This window comes from Engystomops pustulosus, chromosome 5 (genome assembly GCF_040894005.1).
Source record: "Engystomops pustulosus chromosome 5, aEngPut4.maternal, whole genome shotgun sequence".
Taxonomy (NCBI): domain Eukaryota; kingdom Metazoa; phylum Chordata; class Amphibia; order Anura; family Leptodactylidae; genus Engystomops; species Engystomops pustulosus.
Genome location: NC_092415.1, coordinates 150,140,450 through 150,167,357, shown reverse-complemented (window position 1 = coordinate 150,167,357; position 26,908 = coordinate 150,140,450). Strand labels below are relative to the sequence as shown.

Genomic DNA, 26,908 nt, shown 5'->3' with positions numbered 1-26,908 from the left:
TATTGCCCTTGCTGGATCTTCAAGTCTTCCCATGAAGAGAAAGCTCTACTGTGATTCCTGCGTTCCTGTGATTCCTGCGTTCCTGTGATTCCTGCGTTCCTGTGATTCCTGTGTGCCAGTCCGTTCCTGTGTCCTGTGATTCCTGTGTGCCAGTCCGTTCCTGTGGTCCTGTGGTCCTGCGTTCCTGTGTGCCAGTCCGTTCCTGTGGTCCTGCGTTCCTGTGTGCCAGTCCTTTCCTGTGGTCCTGCGTTCCTGTGTGCCAGTCCGTCCCTGTAGTCCTGCGTTTCTGTGTGCCAGCTCCTGCGATTTCTGACGTGAGTGGTGTCTCCTGTATTACTACCTTGGCAGCCACCGCGGGCTAGTTGCACCTGTGGAACGACCTGGTGGAATCCCGCCGCAGCAAGTCAATCCCGCTTTGCGGCGGGCTCTGGTGAACACCGGGGTTCCACTTAGACCCAGGTCGGCTAGTACCACCTCCCGCGGTGGTCCAGAGGGTCCACAGACTCCCGGTCCTGACAAAAGTAACTGTTCGCTCAACCTCATTGAACTATTAAGACTCACTTGAGCAAAAACACCCACTCCTTCATTCTTATTCACGTGCAGTAAAGCATAAATATTGCAGTTATTTCCTTTCTCTTAAAACCGTTCTTTTAATGTATTTATCTCCTATAACTAGGCATTGGTGATTAATATGTCTTATTTACAGTCATTGCTATAAAGCTAAGAGTAATCACACCTGAGCCCAGGTGCCTGAATGTACCAAACCCTCTGCCACGTTCACAAGTAATATAAATGATACAAGGTAGATATTTTTGCTGTTTGAGATATTTTTTATGGATATGTGTCAGTTTTTAATTGTTAAAATGTATAATTATAGAATATAAATTTAGGCATATGCACACTACCACTATCACAGTCGCCTGCAACTATTGAACCTGTGGTTTGAGTTCCAAATGGACCTTTGTACGTCCTCTCTGTGGCCTCAACGAAAAGAACCAAATGTTTTTACACACCTAGATGTAAGTCTGATGAGGCACATCAACTCACATGTGCAGATCCCACTATGGCACCTCCCTCGCATTGAAAGTAAAGTGAGGATTGTGTAGGGTTTGGCAGGGTGTACTATACAAGCCTAACTTGTCGCAATGCATAGAGGCTGTTAGCTCCGGACAAATATAATAGTTTTTCTTTTGCAGGACATTAAACCACCGATCCATAAGGACATGGGGCTATTTTTGTGTGCCAAATCGCCTTGAAGGATTCACTTTAAGGTAATTGTGGAAATGAGGTGTTAAAAATCTAAATCAAATCAGTATTTCATACAAAAATTCTTTGCAAAGAGCCCCGAAAGTGATCATGTAGCCCCAGTCCGGCATCTACCATGAGCCAAGTGGAGCCTTTGGCCACACACAGACGTCTGTGTCCGGTAAATCAGATGAGTCATGAGCTATTGCTACTTATTGTTTATCTGGACAGTAGGAGATAGTGGGCAGTGGACAATTCCTGCAATGCAAGGCTGCAATGAAGAGAAGTTTCTTTTACTATGTTGTTTTTTTTTGTTGAGGGTGCCCATTAAAAGTGCTGCCTCTGTCCACACTTTTGTTAATGTTGAGCTCTCACTCTTCCTCTTTCATTGCTGGTTAGTGTAATCTTGCCACTAAAACTACCTGCACAGGACCTGGTGAACAGGGGCAGAACTAGGAGATATAGGGCCCCGTAGCAGATTTCTGAATGGGGCCCCCTACCCCTCAAAATATATATATATTTGTGTACTCTTGCATTTATACACTCTTACACACACACATAGACACATTTATACCTTTATGCGCACACATTTATGTACTGATAAATACAATCATACACACAGATCTGTTCAATCAGCTGCTGACCACATAAGGGAAGTACACATTGGAGATAAGAAAGCCCTAGTCCTGTTGGTCTGCTGTCCCCGCCATTTTCCCCGCCTTCTCTTATTATAGCTGCTGATTCATGCTGTGTACAATGGAAGATGGGTACTATTATATACTTAATATACTATACAATGTGCAGTAAAATAGGTATATGATGGTACATATCATTTATTCTTTAGTGTGTCAAGTTGGATGCCGGTGCCCCCTGACACAGCGGACCCCATGGCAGCTGCTATGGCTGCTACCTTTGTAGTTACACTCCTGCTGGTGATCTATGAAACAGAGAGCAGGACTCTTGGCATCTTCTACACCATGGGTAGCCACTCTATACTATGTCTGTAGGGCAGGCAGAGTTCTATCACAATAGCCTGCACACCCATATAAGCTGCATTGCTTACTTGTAATGAGAATTTTCAGTTCATTCTGATGTTTTATTGTCACCAGGTTTTTTTTCTAGTGAATTCACATCAGGAAAAGTTTTATGTATACTCAAATGGTTTGTGCTTATTTATTTGTATTTCATATTTTGTTTTTCAAAGTTTTATAGGAACAAGCCAATTATTTTAAAGGAGTGTGCCACTTTACCTCATTTTATTTGTAATGTGTGTGTACAACTGTAGCAGAATATTAGGTAATTTACCAATATACATCTAAGTAAAGTTCTGCACCACTTGTATATTGAAGCCAACTGTCTTTTACCTCATCAGCCAGACATTCCTGTCCATAAAATGGCCACAGATGGAGTCATGTGATCTTATCTGTTCATGATCAGAAAGCGATGACATGACACTCCATCTGCAGCCATTTTATGGTCAGGAATGTCTAATGAGGTAAAAGACAGGAGGCTTCACTTTACATATCATTAAAGCAGAGAAAAAATATTAATAGCTTGGTAAATTACCTAATATACTTCCCCCACACTTACATTCCAAAAAACAAGAGTTAAAGTGGCCAACCGCTATTTTTGTGCAGCCCTGGAAAGCACCCACAGAGACCTGATCTCATAAAAGTACTCGGATCACATAAAAGTACTGTAATGTGAAGATTTTTGCCATGGCTTACATACAAATATTGGGGCACATTTACTTACCCGGTCCCTGTGCGATCCCCGATCTGGGCTGTCCGACGAGGATGAACTCTGCCGCGATTCATGAAGATTGTGCGCCCAATATCCTGTTAAGGTCCTGCTCAGGTCCGCCGGAGTTAACCTTCTTCTTCCTGGTGCATGTACATGCTTGGCTTGCGACACTATTTTTAAGTTAAATCCTGCGGTCGGTCCAAATCCGTTGGATCGTCCGGCGGCTCAGCTCCCCGATTTGTGTCGCATGAAAGCTGGTGCGATTGTCCCAAAATCCGATCGTATGCACCAAAAACCCCTTTTATATCCCTGTCCCAGCAGCGCAAAACGGAAATCGTTGGGATGCCTGACGAAAGTGCGGTCCGTGGGGCCCTTAGTAAATAAGCCCCATTGTGTTCTAAAGAGGTATTTTTTTCCAGAATATGCTTTATAGAGGACATTTGTTCAGATGGGTGAAAGTTTTTCATTATTTTTAATTTATTCTATTGTCAGCTGGGGGGGGGGGCGGACTACCCATTTACAGCAGGGAACCTAAAGGACGTTGACTGTGTTATGAACATTGAGGTACTTAAAGGCCTTCGCCATATTAATGAACTTTTTTATGGTGTTAATCTTTGTGTTGCTGAAAAGATTGGAATTGCATGAAATTTGGTAGGCAGTTCCTGAGGGAAGTTAGGGACAAAAAAATCATGCATGCCTAGAAGACGCTGCTCCCCACCTGCATGACTAGTTAAAGTCACCTTGAATACACCAATCTATGGTTCTATATGGTGTTGTCATTTGCATGCAAAGTGGAAATAGTAAAATCCTGTACAGGGCTACAAAGACTATTCATGTGAGATGCCAGTGGACATTAGGCTTATTAGGTATCTGCTGTCCCCAAGATGTGCCACGCAGTGCCATTTTAAACCAACAAATCTTGACTACTTAACTTTCAGTACTTATCCCCAAATGCCGCCACCATTTTCCTCCATTATCCATGAGGTTTTCCCACCTGATGCAAATGACTCACCTTATGGCAGGTGTGCCCCAGCCTAAATCTTATTTGATACCACTTATAGGAGAATAGTTACTAACTAATAATGAGCATTAAAACAGCAATAAGATGGACACAAAATGATTTTCACAAAAATTAATTAACATCAAAAATGTAGGATAGTGTATGAGATGTTACTCACCATTGCCTTTGGTCAGCATCACAATTACAATAGAATCTGCTGTCACTGCAGTTCCTATCAATTCCACAGGAACATTTCTGAATTCCAGGTCCAGAATCTCCCCAATAATAATGTTTCTCATTTCCTTTCCCAACCCACCAAGTGTATGGATTTCCATCTGGAAACAAGAAAAACACTAAATAACCATTGAGGTTCACACAATATACATAACAAAGGTATAAAACACACACAAAAAAACAGAATGTGAACCAGAAATGCATTGCAATATTGGGAAAATTATATTTTTCTGTTAATTGGGGATCTATTTCTTGATTATGTTGTAGTTATTCATAGTATGAAAAAGGTTCTGTAGGTTCCAATCTATGAATAGTTTCAAAGTTGTTCCATAATAGTTCCAAAGATCTATTAGGAGAGCCCTATTTTAATACATTACTTTCACTTAGTATTTTTTTCTTTTGATTCACAAATATAAAAATTTATATAGAATTACAGGCGGTCCCCTACTTAAGAACACTCAACTTACATACAACCCCTAGTTACAAACGGACCTCTGGATATTGGTAATTTATTGTACTTTAGTCCTAGGCTACAATAAACAGCTGTAACAGTTATCACAGGCGTCTGTAATGAAGCTTTAGTGTTATTCCTGGTTCTTATGACAACCCAACATTTTTAAAATCCAATTGTCACAGAGACCAAAAAAATTCTGGCTGGGATTACAATGATAAAATATACAGTTCCGACTTACATACAAATTCAACTTAAGAACAAACCTACAGACCCTATCTTGTATGTAACCCGGGGACTGCCTGTATATGTATAGAATTTACATGCATTTGTTCTCTAAAGATGACAATGCGCCCTAGGAAACATTTTTTTTCCAGTTTGCTCCAAGAACCGAAGGCCATCAATGTATTTGTAACCCTATATAGTTATATTTATAGAGAGATACTAACTATATATATATATATATATATATATATATATATATATATATATATATATATATATATATATATATATACACATCTGTACAGTGTGGCATATCAGCCATGGTTGAAGTAAATAAAGTGTACTACATAAATCTTCAGGTCGTCACTAAAGTCCAATAAAGCTTCCTTAGGTATGCAGATTGTCTGTCTGCTTTTAAAATGTTCCTCCAACTCCTTAGTGATTCAGTGGAAATGATGGAAATAAATTACTACACACCTTTCTGTCGATCTATAAATCCTTGAAAAGAATTACCTTTTTTGCAATGATTTATCTTTGTTTTTGACATCTACAAAGAGTCCATGCAAAAAGCAGCAAAACCATTTTCTAATTCTAATCATTATTCTGACATTCTCATGTTGATCACAGTTTTGCAGAACATATCATTCTTTACTATTGTGAGACAGTGACTCGTAAAGTGGTAGGAGATTGCTATATTTCTCCAAGGTTCCTTGAAGTAAGTATACATCTTACCCAGGGAAAGCTAAGTGAGATGTAAAAAGTCCACGAAAGCTGGGTGCTTTTAGCAAGACTAAGGGATCTTGGTAAATCCTGTTTTCGGGCCTGACTTTTTGATGATTGGCAGGCTGGTAGTGGGGCTCGTCATTCCCTTTCTGTCCAACATAGGTTTTCCTGGTAGCTTTCCGGTGTTGAAGCTCAGTTTCCTTGAGCTACAAATATCTGCATGTGTTTTATAGGGGGGAACATGTGGAGAGACAGAACCTGCCTACCTGTCTGGAGTCTCCTATGGTGAGGCCTGCGAGCCTGTCTATGGACTGTGATTGTGTATAAATAGCGCTTATCTAAGCAGGTACTATTTTGTCTTTAGCCCGAAGTGTAAGTCTTTATCTTTTATTCTGTCAGTTTTTCTTGCAATAAAGGAAACAAGGCAGAGACTAAAACCTTTGTGTCTCTGAGTGCATCATAGTCTGTTTTTTGCTGTGGCTACTGAGCTACCCCGCCCCCCCCCCCCCATACTACATATTGAGGTCAACATACATTGGGTTTCCTCACTTATTATTTAGAATGGAAGGATATTTTTGTGCCAGGCTCAGAATTTGTTTGGATGATGCCCAAATAGGTATCCTCTCTCTATACTAAGTGACACTCTGTACTATACGGTGTACATATATTACCATGATTGTAAAATTAAATGTACAGCTGGCCAAACACATTAAGACATTAGAGTTGCCAGAAGGTTGGAAAATATGGCTGCTGTCTTCAAAAAACAGCTCCTCTCTGGACCTTGGGTGGTGGTGGGGTATTGCAGCTAAGTTCCATTTTTTTTTGCATAGCTAATCTGCAATATTGTCACAAACCATAGTCAGGTGTGGCAATGTTTAAGCATACAGCCAATTATATACATCAATTTTCATGGCACTGTACTCAATTATGTTTGGTGCTCAAGTAGAGTTCCAAAGCATTCATTGTCACAATATCAAACAAATCTCAGTCAAAAATAGTTCCTCAAAAAGTAATCTTTTTTATTAATGCTTGATACCTAGTGATGGAATCCAGTAACAAATAAGACATTTTTGTCATACAATAGACCTTCATCGGATTGTGAATTCCAATTTGTTGTTGATGAGATTACCCTACCACATATTGTTTCCTATTTCAAAATGGAAACAAAAAAGTTGAGGTGTCTGTTGATGTTTTTATTTAAGTTGTCTGCCATGTGACTGTATTTTACTTCTTGTGTAGAGATCTGCCTTCCAGTTACAGCCTGCAATTCTGTGCATGGCCTGGCAAGTAGGGCTGATGTGACATAAAAGGTTTGGTATTATGCCAACACCTTTATTTTTTTTAATCAAAAAATTGCTCACTGAGAATTGCACAGTTTTTGCACGAGATAAGATATAGGTAAAATGACAGATGTAATAAGTGTGAATAAATGCGAGGTGACACATGTTTAAGTGTAGTGTAGAGACAGTGGATATGATTAATAAAGTCTATGGGGCATATTTACTAAGGGTCCGCGGACTGCATTTCTGTCGGGTTTCCCGATAATTTCCGCCCCATTTAACAGGGGTTAAATGTTGTCAGATTGTGTCACAAATCGGGGGGGGGGGGGGGGGGGGGGGGGGCGGGCTTGTCAGACGATCCGATGGATTCAGACAAACCATGGGATTTAACTTTAAAATTGTTTTGCATATAATGCACTTACATGCACCAGGAAGAAGTTGGTGAACTCCAGCGGACCTGATCGGGGAAGCAACACATGTAGGATAGCGGGTGCACGCTGTAAGTGAATTGTGGCAGCTGTGCATTCTCATCGGCGATCACACCTCGTGGATCGCGCAGGGACAGGTAAGTAAATGTGCCAATATGAGTACAAGATTTTCTGTGATATTGATTTGTGGAACATTATGAATTTCAAGTGGGGGAAGAATACCAATAAAGTTGTATTACAGGCTAGGTTAATCCTCCAGGTAGAAAAAAATGTTATGGGTACATTTCTACCAATGATATATTTTTGCCCCCTTTCCTATTCCTTTTCATCTCTTTCCTGGGGTGCGATGTGGGTGGGCTAGACTGTTGGTCAGGTTGCATTTGGTAGTGAAGATGGACGTTTATTTAATGTAATTTTATTATGCTGTTATATATAATATAATTGTCTTTTGTTATGAAATTTAGAAAATGCAATTAACAACTAATAATAATAGTAATCATAATAAAACATGCGCCATAAATGTTCTGTATGTTTCATATAGTGCACTGCATGGGGTACTAAAGGGGTTAATGGATCCACTGATTGTGGCGACGGGCTCTAGATTTTCTCTGATGGGAGAAAAGAAAATAAGAATGGGGTCATTGGGAATTTCTAGCAGTGAATACCTCTGCACTCCCCATTCAGAACAGGTCTCAGCCTAGCGTACATGTTTATGGGGGTATCAGGAGAGAGATATTTGTTGGCTGACATGCATGTATGGATATACACACACTTTCTGGATTCTAAGTAAATAACAGATAATCACTAGGATCTCAATAGTAGAAACTTTTTTTTTTAATATGTAACTTTATTGGAGATAATGGGGCATATTTATCAGGACCTCTTGCGATTATTTGCCCCAATCCGCCACCTTCATGTGCCTGCACACTTACTGCCGCCGGCTGCGTTTTTTTCTACGCCAGGCTCTCTTGATGTATACCGCTGCGAATATGCACACGAGCACCAGCGTATGATAAATATGCCCCAATATATTCATTACAAATCATATCACAGGGGCGCACACGCAGGTACCCCCTTCGCTTACGATCTCCAGTTTTTTCAAATTTTTGAAAACAAAACGATATATCTTTTGTGACATACATGTATCCAATTATTCCTATTAACTTATAGAACATGAGGGAAACAAACAAAATAGTAGAAACTTTTATTTGAGAAATTAGAAAACAGCAGCTTTAAAGCAACCAAAATTAAAATTTTAAATTTGCTAGTAGATCAGGAATGAATTTCCATTAAATCACTAGCAACATAGTAATACAATAAATAGTTATTTATTACCCAACCCTTTATTTTAATACTTCTAAAGATGTAGATAACCAAATGACCCTTTCCTTTCCAAAAAGCCTCTAACATTGCAACTGATACTATATATATCTGAACCGTTTTCTCTAACATTCGTTTCTTTTTGTTTTATCATAGGCTATGCTACGCTTGAAGACTTTCCAAATTTAATTTAAAACCCAAGGAGCATGACAATATCAATCCCATCATATTACGTGATATGCTACTTTGGTTTGTTCCACTTAAATTATTCAAAATAAGTCAGTTCAACTAAAAGTCATGCCCCAAATGATCTGTGCACTAAATATATTTTTAGACTGTATTAAAGCTTAGTATTTAAAATTGAATTTATTGAATATCTAACTTCCAAAAACAAAATTTAAAAAGCAGGTTTTCCTCCAGTTTATTTATATGTGTTTCTGAGCAAGAAATAGTGGAGTGGCACTCCATTATACCATTACCTATACCTATACCAGTAAAATGTACAGATTGCTTTACTCAAAAGATGCAGGAACAGAGCAGGGCCTGGCGATGGGCCGTTTCACGCCACTTAGCGCATTCTCAAGCCATGGCAATGGGTACACCCTGTCAAGGCTCGGGGACAGTGAACCCCCTTGACCACCACAGATGATGACACGAGCCGACACCTGGGACCGGAAATCTAGGTGGCACCTGGTCTTCACCAAAGCGCACGCGCCCTAGACAAGTGGGATGCACTCATCAACTGTTCGAGACAGGAGCAGGATCCCGGGGAGGTAAGTGAGGGCTGGAGAGGGGCTTGGGTGTGCCTCCGATCCGAGATGTGGACCGTATCGACACCAGTGACACACCCATTGATAGCAATGCAGTAGAGATCAGGCAATGAAACAATCAGGAACATTTATTATGCTTTGTCCACCAGTTTTCTGGCAGACAAGGCATATAACAAGTCTTTTTTTCCTCCACTTTTTGTTTTTTCTTCCCCATGGGCCACTTTGGGTGTGACAGGGTGAAGAGGGAGGTACAACCGAGCCGGCGGAGACCTGAACACTCCATCCGCTGTGTTTACTATAGTCTATGGGGGAGATTTATCAGAAGTGTCAAAACTGTTCTAGTGGTCTATGGAAACCAATCAGAGCTCATTTAATTTTATAAACAGCTGTAGTAAAATGAAAGCTGAGCTCTGATTGGTTTCCATGGGCAACTAGAATAGTTCTGCTCTCAGACACTTCTGATAAATCTCCAGTGAAAACTGAAGGGGACTCAGAGGAGATCTCATTCTGGTGCTCTGTTGTGATGCACTAAGAGGCCAGAGCCTCATAGTAAATCCGAACCATGTGTGACAGCAGGTGGAAAAATAAACTTGTTTAAAATGCCAGATTTTATACATTCCCCCCAAGGTTTTTTCAATGGATGAGCACTGGTGTACACTTTTGCACATTTCCACATTTAGGTATACATGTGAAACAACACCAGAAATATATTATATCCAGGCAGCACTTTTTTAATGCATGCGTTCACATGTTCTACCAAAGAAACAAAGAAATAAATGTGATTCGCACTTTATGATTATCCCGATCACCAAATCAGTGAACTGGTAAATTCCTGTAATCAAACCTTTCATTAGTCATTGTGAACATAAGCACGGGTGAACTGTAAAAATACAGGGCACACTGCCATCAGAAGATGGAAATTATTAATTAGAGTTTGTGATTACTATTTTGACCATGTAGAATAGTGTAAGTCTTATGTAATTACATTTTCAACCCAGAAGCTGTTTGAGAGCAGACAGAGAAGAGTCTGTCATGGTTAATATACTGTATATAATTCAACGTTCCTTTGAGAAATATTCTGCTGCTCTATGTATCTCAAGATGCCATGGGGTAATTAGTACAGATGGTGCAGCGCAATCCGATGGAAGGAATAAATCCACCAGAAAACATCATTTTTATGTGCTAAGGTTATGATTCGATCTGACAAAACATGTTTTGGATTCTGCTCATAAAAAGTGAAGAAATGGGTGTTGTTAATGTGAGCATACAAAAAAATCTATATAAATTATGGAGGGCTCAAACATTTAAAAAAATTTAGATTTTCTAAGTTATGTGCAGTTTTACTTTCTCCTTATTCCCGAAACAGCACTAAAGCTGGAGAGCGTTTAGGCGCTGTAAAAATATAAATGCTCACATGTGCTATTTTATAGCACAAAATAGAATATATAAATATAGTAAAACAAGACAAAATTTAAAACACAATAACAAATAAGGTATATTTTCAATATTTTTACTGAAATATCCTTGTTTGTCTTTAAATGAAAATAAGAGTGTTTTTATGAAAAGTTATATGTTAGACTCAATCGTTTTACAAGATCTGAAAGACCATTAAATTCCCCAGCCTGAATCTACTGCTTCATTAGGAACTTTTTGCTGTATCTGTGGTGTATTCCATTTACTCAGGGGTATCATACAGTATCAAATAGTATAAAAGAAGCAGATGGTGAGCAATGTGTTAAAATGACAAATGTAAACAATGCAATCATGTAAATTTTGATTAGTCTCTATGGAAGCGCTTCAGTAGACCTTTGGTTAGGATAGAAAAGTATAGTAAAGATGTCCTTACACATTACAAGGAATTTTGCTGAATCTACCATTTTTCATTAATGTACATTTTATCTTATGTACACTACTCACAAAAACATTTGGCTTTCGGGTGAAATCTATCATAAGTCAATACAGTTGTATTATATCATGAAAGTAGGGCATTTAAATAGAATGATGAATTGGTGATATCGTCATCTCAAAAAATGTATTGAAACAAAAGCCAAAAACAGAGGTAGTTCTACAGAGGCAACAGAGATAGTCTCAATAACTCATCAGGTGGCATTCATTGAGTATTGATTACAGCTTCACAAAGACATCTCATTCTGTTTGCATGTCAATTGAGTGTCTGCTGAGATGTGGCCCCCCACTCATCTTGGTGTAATGCCCTCAGTTCATCGAGGGTCTGGAGTACAGTGTTACAATACTCTTCACATAGGTTTGCAATGAGATTCAGGTCTAGAGAAAGTGCAGGACACTTCATTTGAAGTTCCTCAGCCTCCAGCAGTGCCCTAATGGTGCAACATCGATGAGCTGCACAATGACTGGATAAATACTGTTATTCAATAGTATGGGCTTGTCCCTGTACCATCAGCAGGGCATTGTTAAAGGGAAGCTGTCACCAGTGACCTAATTTTCACTAAAGACAGGTTGCAGAAGCCCATCACACCTGCATTGCCTTTCTGTCTTTTATAAGCATTTGCATTACAATATAATTGTGTGTTATAACTTACCTTGCACCCTGACAAAATCCTGGGGGAGTCACAGGGGTTGGGCTTTGGTTTGGATGCATTTAAAAAAACAACACGTGACTTCAGATCCTCAGACCTTAGCCTCCACCTTTGTGCTCCTGTACAGCTCCTCCTCCTGCTCCTTCACAGAGGTCACAGCCTGGTGAGCTGACATCCGGGGGAGAGGGAGGAGCTGTACAGGAGCACAAAGATTGAGGCAACCTGCAGTACAGACAAGTCACATGTTTTCCAAACCAAAGCACCCCGTTGGTTCGCAAATGGAGTGACATGTATGCTACCTTTGTGTATGCTACCTATTAAAAGTTATCTGTAGTAGAAAAGAGAAGCATTTTCATTTAAATCAGTGGTTACACACAGTATAAAAAAGCTGAAGCCCATGGTGCAATCAGCCAGCTTTTTTGGGGGGGTTTTAATACCATTATATTTAATCATGTAGCGCAGAATGTTCAATTGCATATGCTGTTAACTGTTTTGGTTTCCAAACATGACTAAGACCATTTCCATCTGCAAGTTCTGATGGTTATTAAAATAGGCGACTTAATGGGAGCTACTAACCAGAAGTCCAAAGAATGAAAATAATAAGAATATGCCAATAATATTTTGTTTTCTTGGCTATATTTACACTATACAATGTGTTGGAACAGACTCATGGATTTCTCTAGTAGACACAGAGAGGATTTAAAGGAATTCCCATTGCAGCATCATTTTTATTCCAGACATTGTGGGCCTTAGTAATCAGCAATATTGTCTTGTGATAACTCTAGTGATTGTGGAATTAGGGATCTTCCTTCTGCATTGCAGTGAATATGAGAGTGGTGACTCAGAGAAGTAGAAGTACTAATTACAGCTCTCGGAAGAGGTTACACAGAGACTTTGGGTCTCAGGTACAGGAGCCACCTGTATTATATCATTAGTGAAGAATGCTGCTAATGAGAAACTCGGAGCATCGATGCAAGAACATACCGGGCACAGGTTTTTTCAATAAAGCATTAGCACCTCTCAGCAAGTTCATGACATGTTGGAGTGATGCAGAGCAGGTACATACAGACAATTCTGTGGTCTGGACGTCGGTTGATAATAATGATTTAATGAATAATACCACTATGGCGGGCACAGGAAGATAATGACATATATATATCTATATACCTAACCTATGAGTGCACAATAAAATATTAAATGAAAACATAGGGAATAATGTTTTTATATGCAAAGACACCAGTAGGAATAGACAATGCTTCCTGTAAAATATAATACTAATTATGAAAGAAAAACTCTCCTGATAATGTCACCAACAAATATCCAAACACTACAAGTACTATGGATTTTAGCCACACAAGAGCTTTCTCTAAAAGGAATTCATTAATATAGGAAGGTTTGTCTGAAATCTTTAGCAGTGGCTCCATAATGGATTTTTTCAGACCCCTAAATATCCCCTAAATATCTTTTAATACTTGCAGCCCATATTTGTAGCTGTGCATAGTGCCCAGTATATTGTTGCCATCGGGTATTTGTAGTCTGTGGCCACATTTCCCAGCATTCCCTCTCCCACAGTACAAACATCACCACCCCAAGCACTGACCCCCAAACCTTATAAGTTCTCTTCACATCCCTCTTCCCCTCCGGCACCATCTTTTCACACTTGTCTTGCCTCCCTGTACTTCTCCAGTCACCAAACATCATATTTAATCTCCTTCTAATCCCTCAAATACTCCAATAGTTAATATCCTCCTAGCTCAGTGCTAATTGACATAGTTTTTCCTATCAAACATTTGGCCCACAGAATTTGAGATTTTTTGCCTGATGTGTGACACTTTTTTGAAAAGTTGTGCAGCAGAGCAGGAAACAAGGTAGCCTGGCCAGCCAAAACTACTCAGATTATTGATGAAATCTATGCTATGAACAACCTAGTGAGTAATTCCAGCATGTCAGGTGATGGAGAGCCAATTATTGAAACAACGTGCCAGGGGTATTCCCTTTTCAGCAAATTGATGCTATTGTTTGTATTTTAAAAAGTTATACAACTTTCTTTTATGCCTTCTGTTTAAATTACTTATGGTTTTTTAGATCTCTTCTTGCTGTCATTGTATAGGAAACTTCTATGCTTACTTCCAGTGGACAGAAATATGACCATGGTCACACATGTGCACGGCTTGTTATAACACAGCTTTTAAAAATCTCTATGCTACTAACCAGCATTGCACCTGTGTGACCATGGTCAGATTTCTGTCCATTTAAAGTAAACTTAGAATCTTTCTACAAAATGACAGAAAGCTGTCTAGATCTAGAAAACCAAGAGAAATGAATACAGAAAGTATATTGGAAATTTGTATAACTTTTCATAAGAACAATCACGTTAATTTGCTTAAATTGGAACAATTCTTTAATTGCCCCTATTGGCTTTAATATTCTTCTATCTAACTCATGTCTTTAAGTTGAGACATTCTCCCCAAAGATACTATGTGATGTCACATAGCTTATATAACATAGCTATTATATTTTTTAGTGTGTCCTTTCTTCATCATTTGCCCTGTCTGGGTGTCATTTAGTCTGTTAGTTTATTAACCTATAGACATGAGTCCACAAGGTCAGGTAATTTCTTATTGAGCACATTCTTTCCAATGTCGAGGTACTAAACTTAACTTTAATTCACGCGACCAGATAGAAACACAGCATTTTGGTGCAGTTTTTCATTTGTTTTTAAGCCACATAAAAAAAACAAATCATGAAGGAAAGCAAAAAATAAATGTTTAATTTCAATTACACATAAATGTAAGTCTACGCATGTGGCATACAGATTCAGTATTTATAGATAATGTTGCTTTTCTATTTTTATTCATATTTAGTATTTTTCCAATAGAATTAATGGGTTTATTAAAAAGTTGTTTTCTTTTAGATTTGCCTCAGTTGAATCCATTATGTGAAGGGCATTCTGATGACAAACAGTATGTAATGATATATATTGTCTCTCAAGTATTTTTCTTATGACTGTGTGGAAGGCCGCGTCAAAAAAATAATGATTTCAACTTCAGGCTGTCTAAATACATGGGATTGGAGTTAAAGATACTCATGTAAAAAAGCTTTTGAATGATCCAGTTTGGATTTTTTTATGCATACTACTGTACAAGACAAGAAAAAGCTTTTATGCCAACTAGTCATGTGAATTATTAATTACAAGGATCAACGTGAGTGGGTTTGCGTGGGTTTCCTCAGGGTCCTCCAGTTTCCTCCCACAATCCAAAACATACTGGTAGGTTGATTCGATTGTGAGCCACATTGGGGACAGGGACCGATTTAGCAAGCTCGTGCGGCGCTGCGTTATCTGTTTGCATAATATAAATGAAGGAATTATTATTATGTGAAATATATATTTCAGAGGTGTCTGAAAAATAGTACAAAATCATCTCAGTCCCCACTCTCACATTTCCTTAGTTCATACGTCCACAAATGCAGCAAAGAGGTTAAATGTGCACATACCATGTAGCCCATAAGCACCCCGTAGGTTCTTTGATAGTGCTGACAAGAGGTATTAACTCTTCCTTAGAAGATGCATCCCTACTTTGTAATGTGCTGTGTTAAAATTTAATTTAATAGGCTGACAGCAGTATGGACAAATCCTTGCAACAGATCTCGAAGATGGTTATGCAGGGGCATGAACAACCCAGACAGTTTTAATGTAGTCTCCACCAGAAAACCAAGGTAATCTCAATGATAGCTAAAATCTCTGCCAACAAAGGATGTTGAGAAATGAACTATGATTTTTAATACACCTTTATTATTTCTGTTTATTATACCATCTGCAAGACATACCCAGTTTAATACATATGATATTGTGGTAATTGGTTTGCCAAAGTTACTGCATCTGTACCCAGAGCACTGCTATTCCCAACTAAACCACTTCCCTCTTCTTCCACTGTCTCTCCATGCTTCTCGCAATACAAATCTCCTACTTAGCTGACAGAGAGCTGAGTAGTCTAGGCAGAAATAGCAGTGCTCCAAGTGTTGAGGCTCGCCCTGGGTGCAACACAAAAAATAAAATGTGAAATGAAATTGCAAGTGCACTATTTCTAAACTTCCACTGTAAAAACTGATCCCAAAAGATATCATATTGTTGTTAATTACATTTTAATATCTCTAAAAAGAACAACTTTGTACAATACATAGTAGAATATAGTTTATGTCACAAAATTTGTGCTGGGCCCATGTATTTAAAACACCACCGTAGCTGATATCCCAATACAATTATAGTAATCAGCTTTTGTGTTGAATATGGAACTAATCAGAGGTAAAAATTAAAAATTAAAATGAAAACTAAATAACTGAAGACACTGAACAACATTACTTCCCCGGGACGACGGTGGTAAGTAAATCTATCTAAAGAGGTGGGCACTTATGGGTGTAAAACAACAGTAAAGGTACGAGCATTGTCTATAAGATAAAAACTACAGCAACAATACAAGCATAGTTGTTCTTATATTGGCTGTATACTATAAAAAATGGCAGATTCACACATGTATTGAACTTCCATCCCAATGGTGGATGGTAGGCGTTGATCTTGTCATCTTTATAGTGTCAAATTAATTTTCCAAGCTGGTTATTATCCTTATAAATGGGGACTTTTATAAAAATAACGGACTTTGAAAGCCAATGGACTTTTTAATCTCAATTTTTAATTTTTACCTATGATTAGTTCTATATTCAACACAAAAGCGGATTACCATCATTGCATTGGGATATCAGCTACAGTTGTGTTTTTGGTGCATTCTACTATTTATTGTACAAAAGTGCTCTTTTAGAGATATTATTTAGAGATATTTATTAAACGATCGATTATCCTTAATACCCAGCATAGCAACATTGCACATTTGTTACCTTTGTGATTCCAAAGATGATGCCCCACACAGTTTCAATGTGTAAAAAATAATTTTAAAGGAATGTTGGACATCACAGTGTATTTATCTACAACTTTGCTGCCAACAGATTATAATTTGTGATGAGAAGATCCTGTAAAACCTGTTTAGGTCCCCAAGCCCGGAAACAAAACCCCACCAGTAAAACATGTGATCAGTGCTAGCACCGATCCTGGGTGGTAACTGTTAAAATTACTGTTTAAATCACAGTTGCTGTGTGCTATCATTTTGCGGGGAGTTTTGCTCCTTATTGGGTTTATCAGAGAGTGAGGATCCTCCCCAAAATGGTGGCACTCTGCTCCACCATTTTAGTGCGGAGGTGCTCCATAGATTGGTGTGCTGCTGTTAGTTTTACCAGTGGCATTTAAAGATTTAATGCCAAGAGTAGTATTGAGCCAAAAAAAACTAATGAGTCAAACTTCTAATCAAGTCCGGGGACAGATCATAGGGACCCAAACTAGCAAAGTTCTGTATGAACCTGAACTTTGCAGTTCAGGTCTTCACAATACTAATTATAATGCTTGGGCAAGGTGGTAGACTGCCTTTAACCAAAAAGGCAACTGTTAGCATGCTCATTGCTAATATTCATATTTCATTGTCATAAAAATAATTAGCATTCCTAAAATGTGTGACCTTGATTTTTTTTTAACTACCAGTCATTAAAAATGAAAGAAACATTCATGAGGTTTGCATAATCAATACTGTAAATTTGCAGAAGTAATAACCTAATTGGGAAGAACCTAATGGTGCGTGGACTTGCGAGTTGACCACATTAATTACAAATCCATCTTAAAACTGAAATCACGGACTAACTTGCAAATGTTCTGTTCCATAATAGTTAAGAAGTAATTAAGTGTACGGGATTAGTGCGAGTAGCACAGCAGATGAGACATGTGCAAAATATTTATATGTTTGTTCTGGATGTCAGAGGGCAAAAGTTGCAGTAGGATCATCTGATATAAATATGCAGCTGTGGTAATGGCCCTGGAAATGTTCCACCATTTATTTGGCTCTAATTAAAATCCATTACTTTTTATGGAGCCGTCGTTTGAATTGAGGCCATATTGCGTGATTCTGTGTTTATTAGGAGATCGACAAATACTACATGAAACTCCAGATTTAAAAGATGTCATTACACCCAGGTGAGCACTATGGCAAACAGCAGACCATTAGCCACTCCTCCTTTTTTGCATGCCACATGTATTTTTAGGGCTTATTTACTTTTACTCTGCTAGTCTCATTATATTATACTAACTGCCTACACCAGATGGTGTTATTACAATATTGCAACAATAACCTAGGATTGGTATTCAGGAGCATGGTGTCTGTATGACCTACTTCTCGCTTTAAAACAAAGGTTGGTAAAATGAACTGCACTAAATGCCAGAACACTTTACCTCTTTTATTCTATGTGATTTTTAAAAAAAAATTTGCAATGCATATTACTTTTTACTTTTTTTACTGTACCTATTTTTAGATAAACAGTTAAGTCAAATGCTAATTTTCCATAATCCTTGGCAGTTCCAATATGCCATACTATTAGAATTTACATAACCTAGTGCATAGGCAATTTGTTGTGATAGGAAATATAAAAGAAGCACAAGCAAGTACAAGAAACTTAGAACATGCCTCAAAAAGTGAAATACTCAAGTCTTTTCTCTCAACCCTGAATTGAATAGTGGAATTCTCTCAGAAATGTATCCTTTATATATACTTAACTTATCTTGATCTAACAATATAGCTGCCATGAAAGACTACTGAAACTACAAAGGTCCAGATTCTCCATATACAATAGAAAAATACTCACAAGTCCTTCCTCACTGTTCTACTGGTATCTGGGCTGTGCATCCAAGCCAATAGCAGTTGCTGCACACTGTGACTGTGGAGCAGGCAGCAGGGAGCTGAAGCTCCCTGTTCCACCACTGTATTCAATGGTACTCGGTACTGTGCACTAAACATAATCATTTTTACTGGATTGGAATTTTCCATCAATTCCTGATGGCTTTGTAGATCTCTACTTGTAGGTCATCTGATGTCACACAGGTGCACTGCTTGTTATTACACTCGGCTCTCATTACTCTCTGATACACATGAGCTGTGCATCTGTGTGACAACACATAACCATGGACAGATTTCTACCTACTGGAAATAAACAGAAGCTTTCTTTAAAAGGACAGTAAGCAGTGTGGGCCGCAAAAGCCTTGCCAGCGGTAAGGAACCAGGTTTGAAAGTTCAAAAGGAGTGGTGATACAGACTCTCAAAACCGAAACCTGCTGTTACTGACCTCCCCCCAGAGATGTGGTGTGCAGCCTGCTCAGTTTTGAGTATACTGCAGAGATCATGCAGAAAGGGAACATGTGGACTTGCAGTATAAGTCCAAGCTAGCTATATCCCAAGACCTTGCCCTGTCTACGTGGCTAAAAGGCGCAGCTTGAGACCCCTTCTGCTCAAGCTCAGGGAGCAGAACATCCCCTATTAATTGCTATACCCTTTTGGAGGGGGAGCCTTCACCACACAGTGAACTTCTCCTGCAAAATGATGCAAAATTACTCCCCTTGCGCAGTTAGACACCTCAATAATGGCTCGGTTGACAGCTGCTCAAATAGTGGCCAGCATCCGGGTCAGACATTTTCATTTACAGTAAGCACTACTGTAATAGATAATGTTTTAATGTATAGTATGCTCCCTCCCCTGTTTTCCGACCTGGTCCCTTCCCCTGTCTGCTCCCCTTCCCACCTTCAACATTTCTAGTTCAATTATATATCTCGTATTTTGGCTTTTAGAGTGTTGATGGTACCTGAATTAACTTATGATGGCCGATATCTCTGTAACAACATGGAACATTAAGGGGATAAATGCGCCCCCCAAGTGCACTCAGCTCCTCCTCCTCTCAAGTATACCCTACATACCTCAGTGATATTTTTGCACGATACACATTTCAAAGAAAATTGGATGCTTATTTGCTCCACATTTAATAAATGGTACCATAGTTGTAACCCCCTCCTCTAATGGGACCACTAAAGGGATTCATAAAGATATTCCTATTGTCCAGAAAGACAAATACTAGATATTAGATCAATGTTTGTTAAGAGCACGATAGGGGATGTAATGTACATCTTTGCATCGCTGTACACACACAATCAAGGGCAATGCATCTGGCTATACAATATCCTTGAGTGTTTAAACTCTTTACAAAGGGCATACTGATACTTGGGGGCCATCTGAATATGACCCTGGACCCTCTGCTGGATTCATCCACAGGCCAATCATCCCTGTCCTTTAGAGCTATGAAGAAAGTAAAGATAGCTCTGCAGGACATGCAGCTGATTGCTGACATTTGGTGATTGCAAAACCCGGCAACAAAAGATTTTGCTTTCCACTCAGGTCCTCGTGGCTCCTTTCAGAGGTTAGATTACTTGTTTACCTAAGATAGAATCTTAAGATGTGTTAACTTAACTGATGTAGGGATAACCATCATATCATATCCAGTCCCTATAAAGGTAGGGCTCTCTGCACCACAGTTCCCAGTCCGAGATTGGACATGGAAGCTTAATGAAATATTGCTGGGGAATGCTTCTCTGTTACAAGAATTTTAGGAAAAGCTCCCTGAATTACTCCAACTTAACTCCTCACAAGAGGTAGACCCTCTGCTAAACACCGGTTTTATACCTATTGGCATGGTGTAGCAAAGTCATGTCGGCTTTGCCCAAAAAAGCACAAGCACGCACTTTTGTACCTGGGATTAAGATCCCGTCTGCTGAAAAGATAAAGGATTCAGATGATATTGTGTTTTGTTTTGTAAGTATTATACTGGGTTATAGCATTTGTGACAAAAAGACACAGAACAAGTGGAGGAAGCTAGATCAGTAGAGATCAGGAAATTTCTGGGAAAACTACCGTCTCTGAGTGAAAAGCAGATGGAGGATTTGAGGACGTAATCTTCTCAAAAAAATGGCAAAAGCCCAGGCCCAGATGGGCTCTCAATAGTGTTTTATGAAAAACTGGGTGATATAATTTTTGCTTACCTTACAGAAGCTTGTAATGCGTTATTACAGGAGAAGGCCCCCACACCTTAATGACTCACATTACTATTCTTTTCAAAGACCGAGGGTACCCTGAGATAACCAGCAACTACAGTCTAATATCGCTATTGAATGTCAACTTGAAGGTCTGGGCAAAGCAAGTTGTTGCCTAGAATTATCCCGTCTTCCTCAGAGCCATACAGCATGCTAGGAAGACGAGAGCACCTCTGATCCTTCTTGGCACAAATGCAGAGAAGGTGTTTTAAAGGGATGACTAGAAATTTATGACACAGAGCCTGGAGAAGTTTGGTTTTCCTAAAGTGTTTGTGTCGGCTATTTTCACACTACACCTGCCTCTTCGCACAAGTTAAGGTCAATGGGGCTCCATCACCCTTTTTTAGAAAAGGTAATGATACAAGGCAGGGGCGCTCCCTCTCCCTGACATTATTTATTGTATGTCTGGAACCATTGGCACAGCATATTCAGCAGGGTGCATGTTGTTAGGCACCCAGAAACTGCATCTGGCCGCTTTTGCTGATGATTTGGTTTTCTTAATCACAAACCCCAGGGAAGCTTTACCGATTCTTTGTAACACTTGATATGTTTAATTGTCTTGCAAATTTTAAAGTAACCTGAGTCCATGGACTATGATTTACCACATCCTTCTTGGATAGGGAGAAATAATATTCTTAAAGCTTATGTTCTTACTAGAATAATGTACCTGGTGTCTATGTTACCTAGACACATCCCTGGGAAATTCTTCTCAGAGTTAAGTAAACTTTTCTTGAGGAGTAAGAAAACCAGACAAGCACATTTGCTGTGGAGGGGGGCTTGGGGCTACCCGATGCCCAGCTATATCACTGGGAAGCTCAGAACTCTAGCGTGCTCTTAACCCTAGAATGCATACCCGGGGCCTCGCAGGCCCGCTCTGTTAATTGTTTTCTTTTTACTGCAAGATTACTTTAGTTAGAATTCTGAAATTCTAGGTATTCCTCAGTTATATAGTTGTTAGTCATTTCCAGTTGTTCATATATTTTTATGTTACAGGCATTTCGCTATAATAACTCTTTTTTGTGAATATCCCATATTCACATACCTGGGGCCTTTGAGGCCTGTACTAGGTTTACATGGGATCCTAAGTCTTTTTGTCTTTACTGTTGCAGAGGTTGGAAACAGGTAAATTAGCACCTATTAGCTACATCTGGAATCTTTTTATCAAGAACTGTACTAAGCATTACCATTCTAGTGAAAATGTGACAGTGGATGAGCAACTTATTGCATTTAGGGGACGTTGCAAATTCATTCAGTATATGCCCAGCAAACCTTCTAAATATGGTATTAAAATTTCTGGATGTGTGATGCTGCAAGCTATTATCAAATGAATGGTCTGATTTACTGTGGCAAAGATGTTGATGCTCCAGTCCAGAAGGACCTATGTTCTGATGTAGTAAAAACACTTGCTAAACCAATTTTCCATTCTGGAAAAAATATAACAATGGACAACTACTTTACTAATCTAGAACTGGCCAATTTTTTGATTCAGAAACAAATTACAATTCTTGGTACAATGAAGCAAAACCACAGAGAAATTCCTCCAATCATGAAGCACAATCAACATTGACAACTTTATGATAGTGTACTTGGCTTCTGCAAAGTGACAATGGTGTCTTATGAAGCTAAGAAAAATAAATTGTGATATCACTGAGTACAATGCATCATGATGAAAGTATAGACACCAAAACCCAGAAACCCAAAATCTTGCATTATAATAAAAACAAAGGAGGAGTTGACAAGATGAACGAAATGATTGGAGAGTATACATGCAAGAGGCAGACAAAACGTTGGCCTATAGATCTTTTTTATAATATGCTAGATGTGTCAGCCCTCAATAGCTATATTGTTTATAGCAAGACTCATCCAGAATTCCATGCCAACAGAAAGGACAAGAGATGTCTATACCTACGGAACTTTGCTATGAACTTTTAATGCCTACCATGATGGAGAGAAGCAGCACAAAATGCTTGCCAAGGCAAACAACAGAAGCTATGATCAGATGTGGTATACGTTTTCAGGAACATCCAGAGCCAAGAGATAAAAAAAGAAAGTGATGTTACATTTGTCCAGCAAAGAAGGACAGGAAATCGGAGCGTGTCTGTACCACTTGTGGACAAAATGTATGCAAGGATTATTCTTCTGAACATATAACGTGTGAAAGATTTTGCGGTCATTAGTAAATTCAAAAAGGAAACTTTGAAAAGGGATATTTCTGCAGCATGTTTACTGCAACTTTTATATAACTTTTAAAACTTTTAGACAAAAAAACATTATTATAAAGAGTTATATCGAATAAGTATATTGGGCGTTTTAAGCCTCTTCAGTTGCTTTATTGTTGTTTTTTGCACAAAATGTTTTGAATTATTCACATCACATGATGCATTCTCACTGGCGCTGGTGTCTGCCAGGAGGTGATCAGTAGTGGATATGATCTCTTGGTAACTTCAGTTAAGGCTGCCGGAATGCCCGGAATATACCAGCCTTGGCTGGGGGCACCAGGAGATCGGATCTATTGCGGATCCCCTCCTGGCGGACCCCTACACTAGTAGGAATGCATCCTTACTTTGCATTATTCAAATAAACTTTGAAAAGTATTTTTATTTGAGTTATTCCATGTTATTTGCATACGGGCCTAAAAGGCCCCAGGTATGTAAAAGTGTAGATTTCTATGGTCATGCATTCTAGGGTTAATGAGGACAGTTGGAGCGACGGAGTCCTTACTGGTTCAGTAGGCAGGGCCTTTGGTTAACTTAGTTGAAGGAGGAGCCTGGTTCTCGCCCCGCGGGACAAATCCCTTGATGGAATCAATATACTCACTTAGCACATGCTTCAGGCTTGGCACAAGGTTAACCTTAAATCTAATTTTTTCCATTGTTAGGAAGATGGTATAAAACAACTGAAGCCTTGCACTGTTGGGGCATTCACCCCTCAGCCAACTGCTGGCTCTGTAATGGGTCAAGAAGGTCTTTCGAGCACATCTGCTGGTCATGTCCTCTGATCTCCCCATTCTGCTCCGCAATACAAGCCGAGATAAGGATCATTTGCACCCCAAGTTTAACCATTAATACACTGCTGCTATGCTTAGGTCTGTCTGACAGCATCAAAATTGGTTACACACTTGATAGCAGCACCAAAACACCTTTTCTTGCTGCAAAGTGTCATATCCCTGCTGACCATGTGGATAGAAGAAGTCTTGCAGATCTATATAATGGAAAAGCTCTCCAGCTGGTCTTCTTCACCACATGAACTTTTCATGAAGATATGGTCTCTGTGGTCTGCTTATATATCAAAGAGGTCAGATAGTGGAGTGGCTTAAGGGGGTCCTCTCCCTTTTTGGGGATCCCTACGATAGTTAGACTGGGTTGTCATAAGTACCATTAACAACAGAATGACTTGATTTCAGTTGTCAGCTTAAAACAAGGTGAAATTTATCTATAACACCCCCTCTCTACCGATCCCCTTTATTCCTATGTCTTTTTTCAGTTTGCCCTCTTCTTGTTTTTTTTTGTATTTTTGTATGTTTATGACGTGCTGTCTCTAATGCATGTATTATACATTAGATATTAGATTATCATTATCTTCAAGATCTGCCTTGCTCACACAACATCTGGTGAATTCATAATATATGGGCATTGCTTGCCTGTTATTTTGTGTGATATTATCAATAAAAGTCAGAATTGCCAAACAAATGGACAGCAAACCAGGAGGGAATGATACAGTGTATATAAACAATACAAACAATGATATTTAATTTCTGAAACAGTACACTTTTAACCTTACAGCTAGTAGATTTTGTTCCAGAAAAAGCTGAAAAGATATAGGAGTTTTTTCTTCCTCTGCATGCTTTAATGTATTCTTTGCATGGAGCTCAATAAGCTACTTCTACTTTTCATTGTCTGTGTCTTTCATTGTCTGACCTCGAGCTTTTTATGAGATTTACTGAGGGTCTATAAAGATATCCAATAAGCTTAGCTGCAATCTAACCTCTTCATTAGGAGACCCCTATGTATCTATATACCATGTCAGAAGATTTATGCACCTCTTTAAAATTGGAAACATGTCTCTTTGACACAGCACTTAAGCTTCTCGGGACAATAATTATAATCTTAAAAATTACTGTAAATGTCCCTATGCTCCGGTAGAAGAAATTTGCGAAGAAACACGTTTTATATCTACAATCACCATCAACCTTTAAAAATATTCTTACTAGCCACCAGTTTAGTAAGGTTTATATGACATGGCTTGATGGATCCTGGCTACAGTTTATTGAAATTTATTTACAGGGCTGGCTCTACAGTGTCTTTGTAGAATGCTCATCTCCCACCAACACAAGCTCTCATCTAGTCAGCTTTTTAGGGTAAGTTGTATTTTAATATAAAACAGATTTTGGCTACATTCAATTTGTTGATAAGCTTCTATTTATGGGGTAAGGGTCAACTATTAATGCTGGGTAGTACCCAGTTGCAGAGATAGAACTGTATGTTTATTAGAAGCTGTGCTCCTTTAGTTTACTTGACTAACTTTTTAAGATTAAATTTAAGGTCTTTGGGGGTGTTACCAGAGTGCCTCTCGGTTCTGTAGGCTCTGGCAGTTATAGTTTAGTGCCAAAACCGCTTCTACTGTATTCAATTCCATCTGCAACTTAAATAATTCTTGTTAAATTAAAGAAGGAGGACCCACTGACATGGGAAACCATATGTGTGCGGCCACCATCTGCACTGGTCACAAATGGCTAAGATAAGTCACCCTGAGATTTGTTTTTTAGGTCACTGAAAGTAAGTAGGATTTTAATAACATGTGGCCCTGTGCCCCACAATATTTGTCTTGCAACATTACATTGTAGAGAACTGCAGTCACAATATCATTTGTTCATACATAATGACAGACCATAAAAAGTTGTGAAGTACATTACTTAGCTACTGTACGTTAGGAAGAGATAATGTCAATAAGATTCAGCTTTATAAAGAACAATATTCAAGCTGACACATCAGTCTCTTTGAGACTGCCAGGAATGAAAAAAAATCACTACTTTGCCAAGCCAACGTTGCTTTTAATTGACCTTTTCTTGTCAGATATAGTGAATGTTAGGAAGCACTTGCTTTCTTGCCAGCAGGTATCAGACAATGGTAACTATTTGTTCACCTGTTTCAGGAGATTCTGCCTGTTATTCCCATTATGCTTATTGAAGTATACAAGGGTTACTGCAAGTGATGAAAATATTAACAGACAACATTAACATACAGGGCTAATGTTTGTGGCAACCCTGATAGACTGGTTAACAGTGCATTGATCTAGATGTTGTCTTAAAAATGTATATATAACTCTTGCTTAAAGGAAACACGTCCATTGAATAATGCTGTCCTAAGCTACAGGTAACATGAAATACTGACATGCTCCTATATTACAAAGAACTATGGTTTACTCAGGGAACAAAAATAGCGAAAACATAGTTTTGAATCAGGCTTGGCAAGGGTATACCTGTCCACTAAGGCCCCTTTCACACTTGTGGTTTTCATGCGCAGAACTTGCATTGCACTCTGATCAATTGTAACCAATGTTTTTTTCAGACTTGCACTTGTTTTCACGCACATATGCAGGTTTTTTTTAAATGCGCGTTTAAATCTCAGCATGCTCTACTTTTGCAAGTCACGCACGTGAAAAACTCACCATACAAGTCTATGGAGATGCATAAAAAACGCATTGAGACACATGCAAGTGCAATGCAAGTGAAATGCGTTTTTCACGCATCAATTGCCATAGAAGAGATAGAGCTCAGTCCTGAGTCCTTTTCATGCGCGTTATCTGCACGTGAAAAAAACATTAAAATTGCATTGAAATTGCCAAAATGAGCGTGAAAAACTGAGACTCGGAACAAACTCTGACTGAAAACTGATTGAAAAATGACCAAACCCTGATCCCTCCCTGATCAG

General features: G+C 38.9%; 1 protein-coding gene across 1 annotated transcript in view; it reads right to left on the bottom strand.

Moving 5' to 3' along the window:
• Positions 1-26,908, bottom strand: part of CNTNAP2 (contactin associated protein 2) — a 1,040,519-nt gene that overhangs the window by 160,662 nt on the left and 852,949 nt on the right. Inside the window, exon 14 of the mRNA XM_072153374.1 lies at positions 4,167-4,323. Coding sequence (XP_072009475.1) covers positions 4,167-4,323 — 157 coding nt within the window. The remainder of the gene's footprint in view (positions 1-4,166; positions 4,324-26,908) is intronic.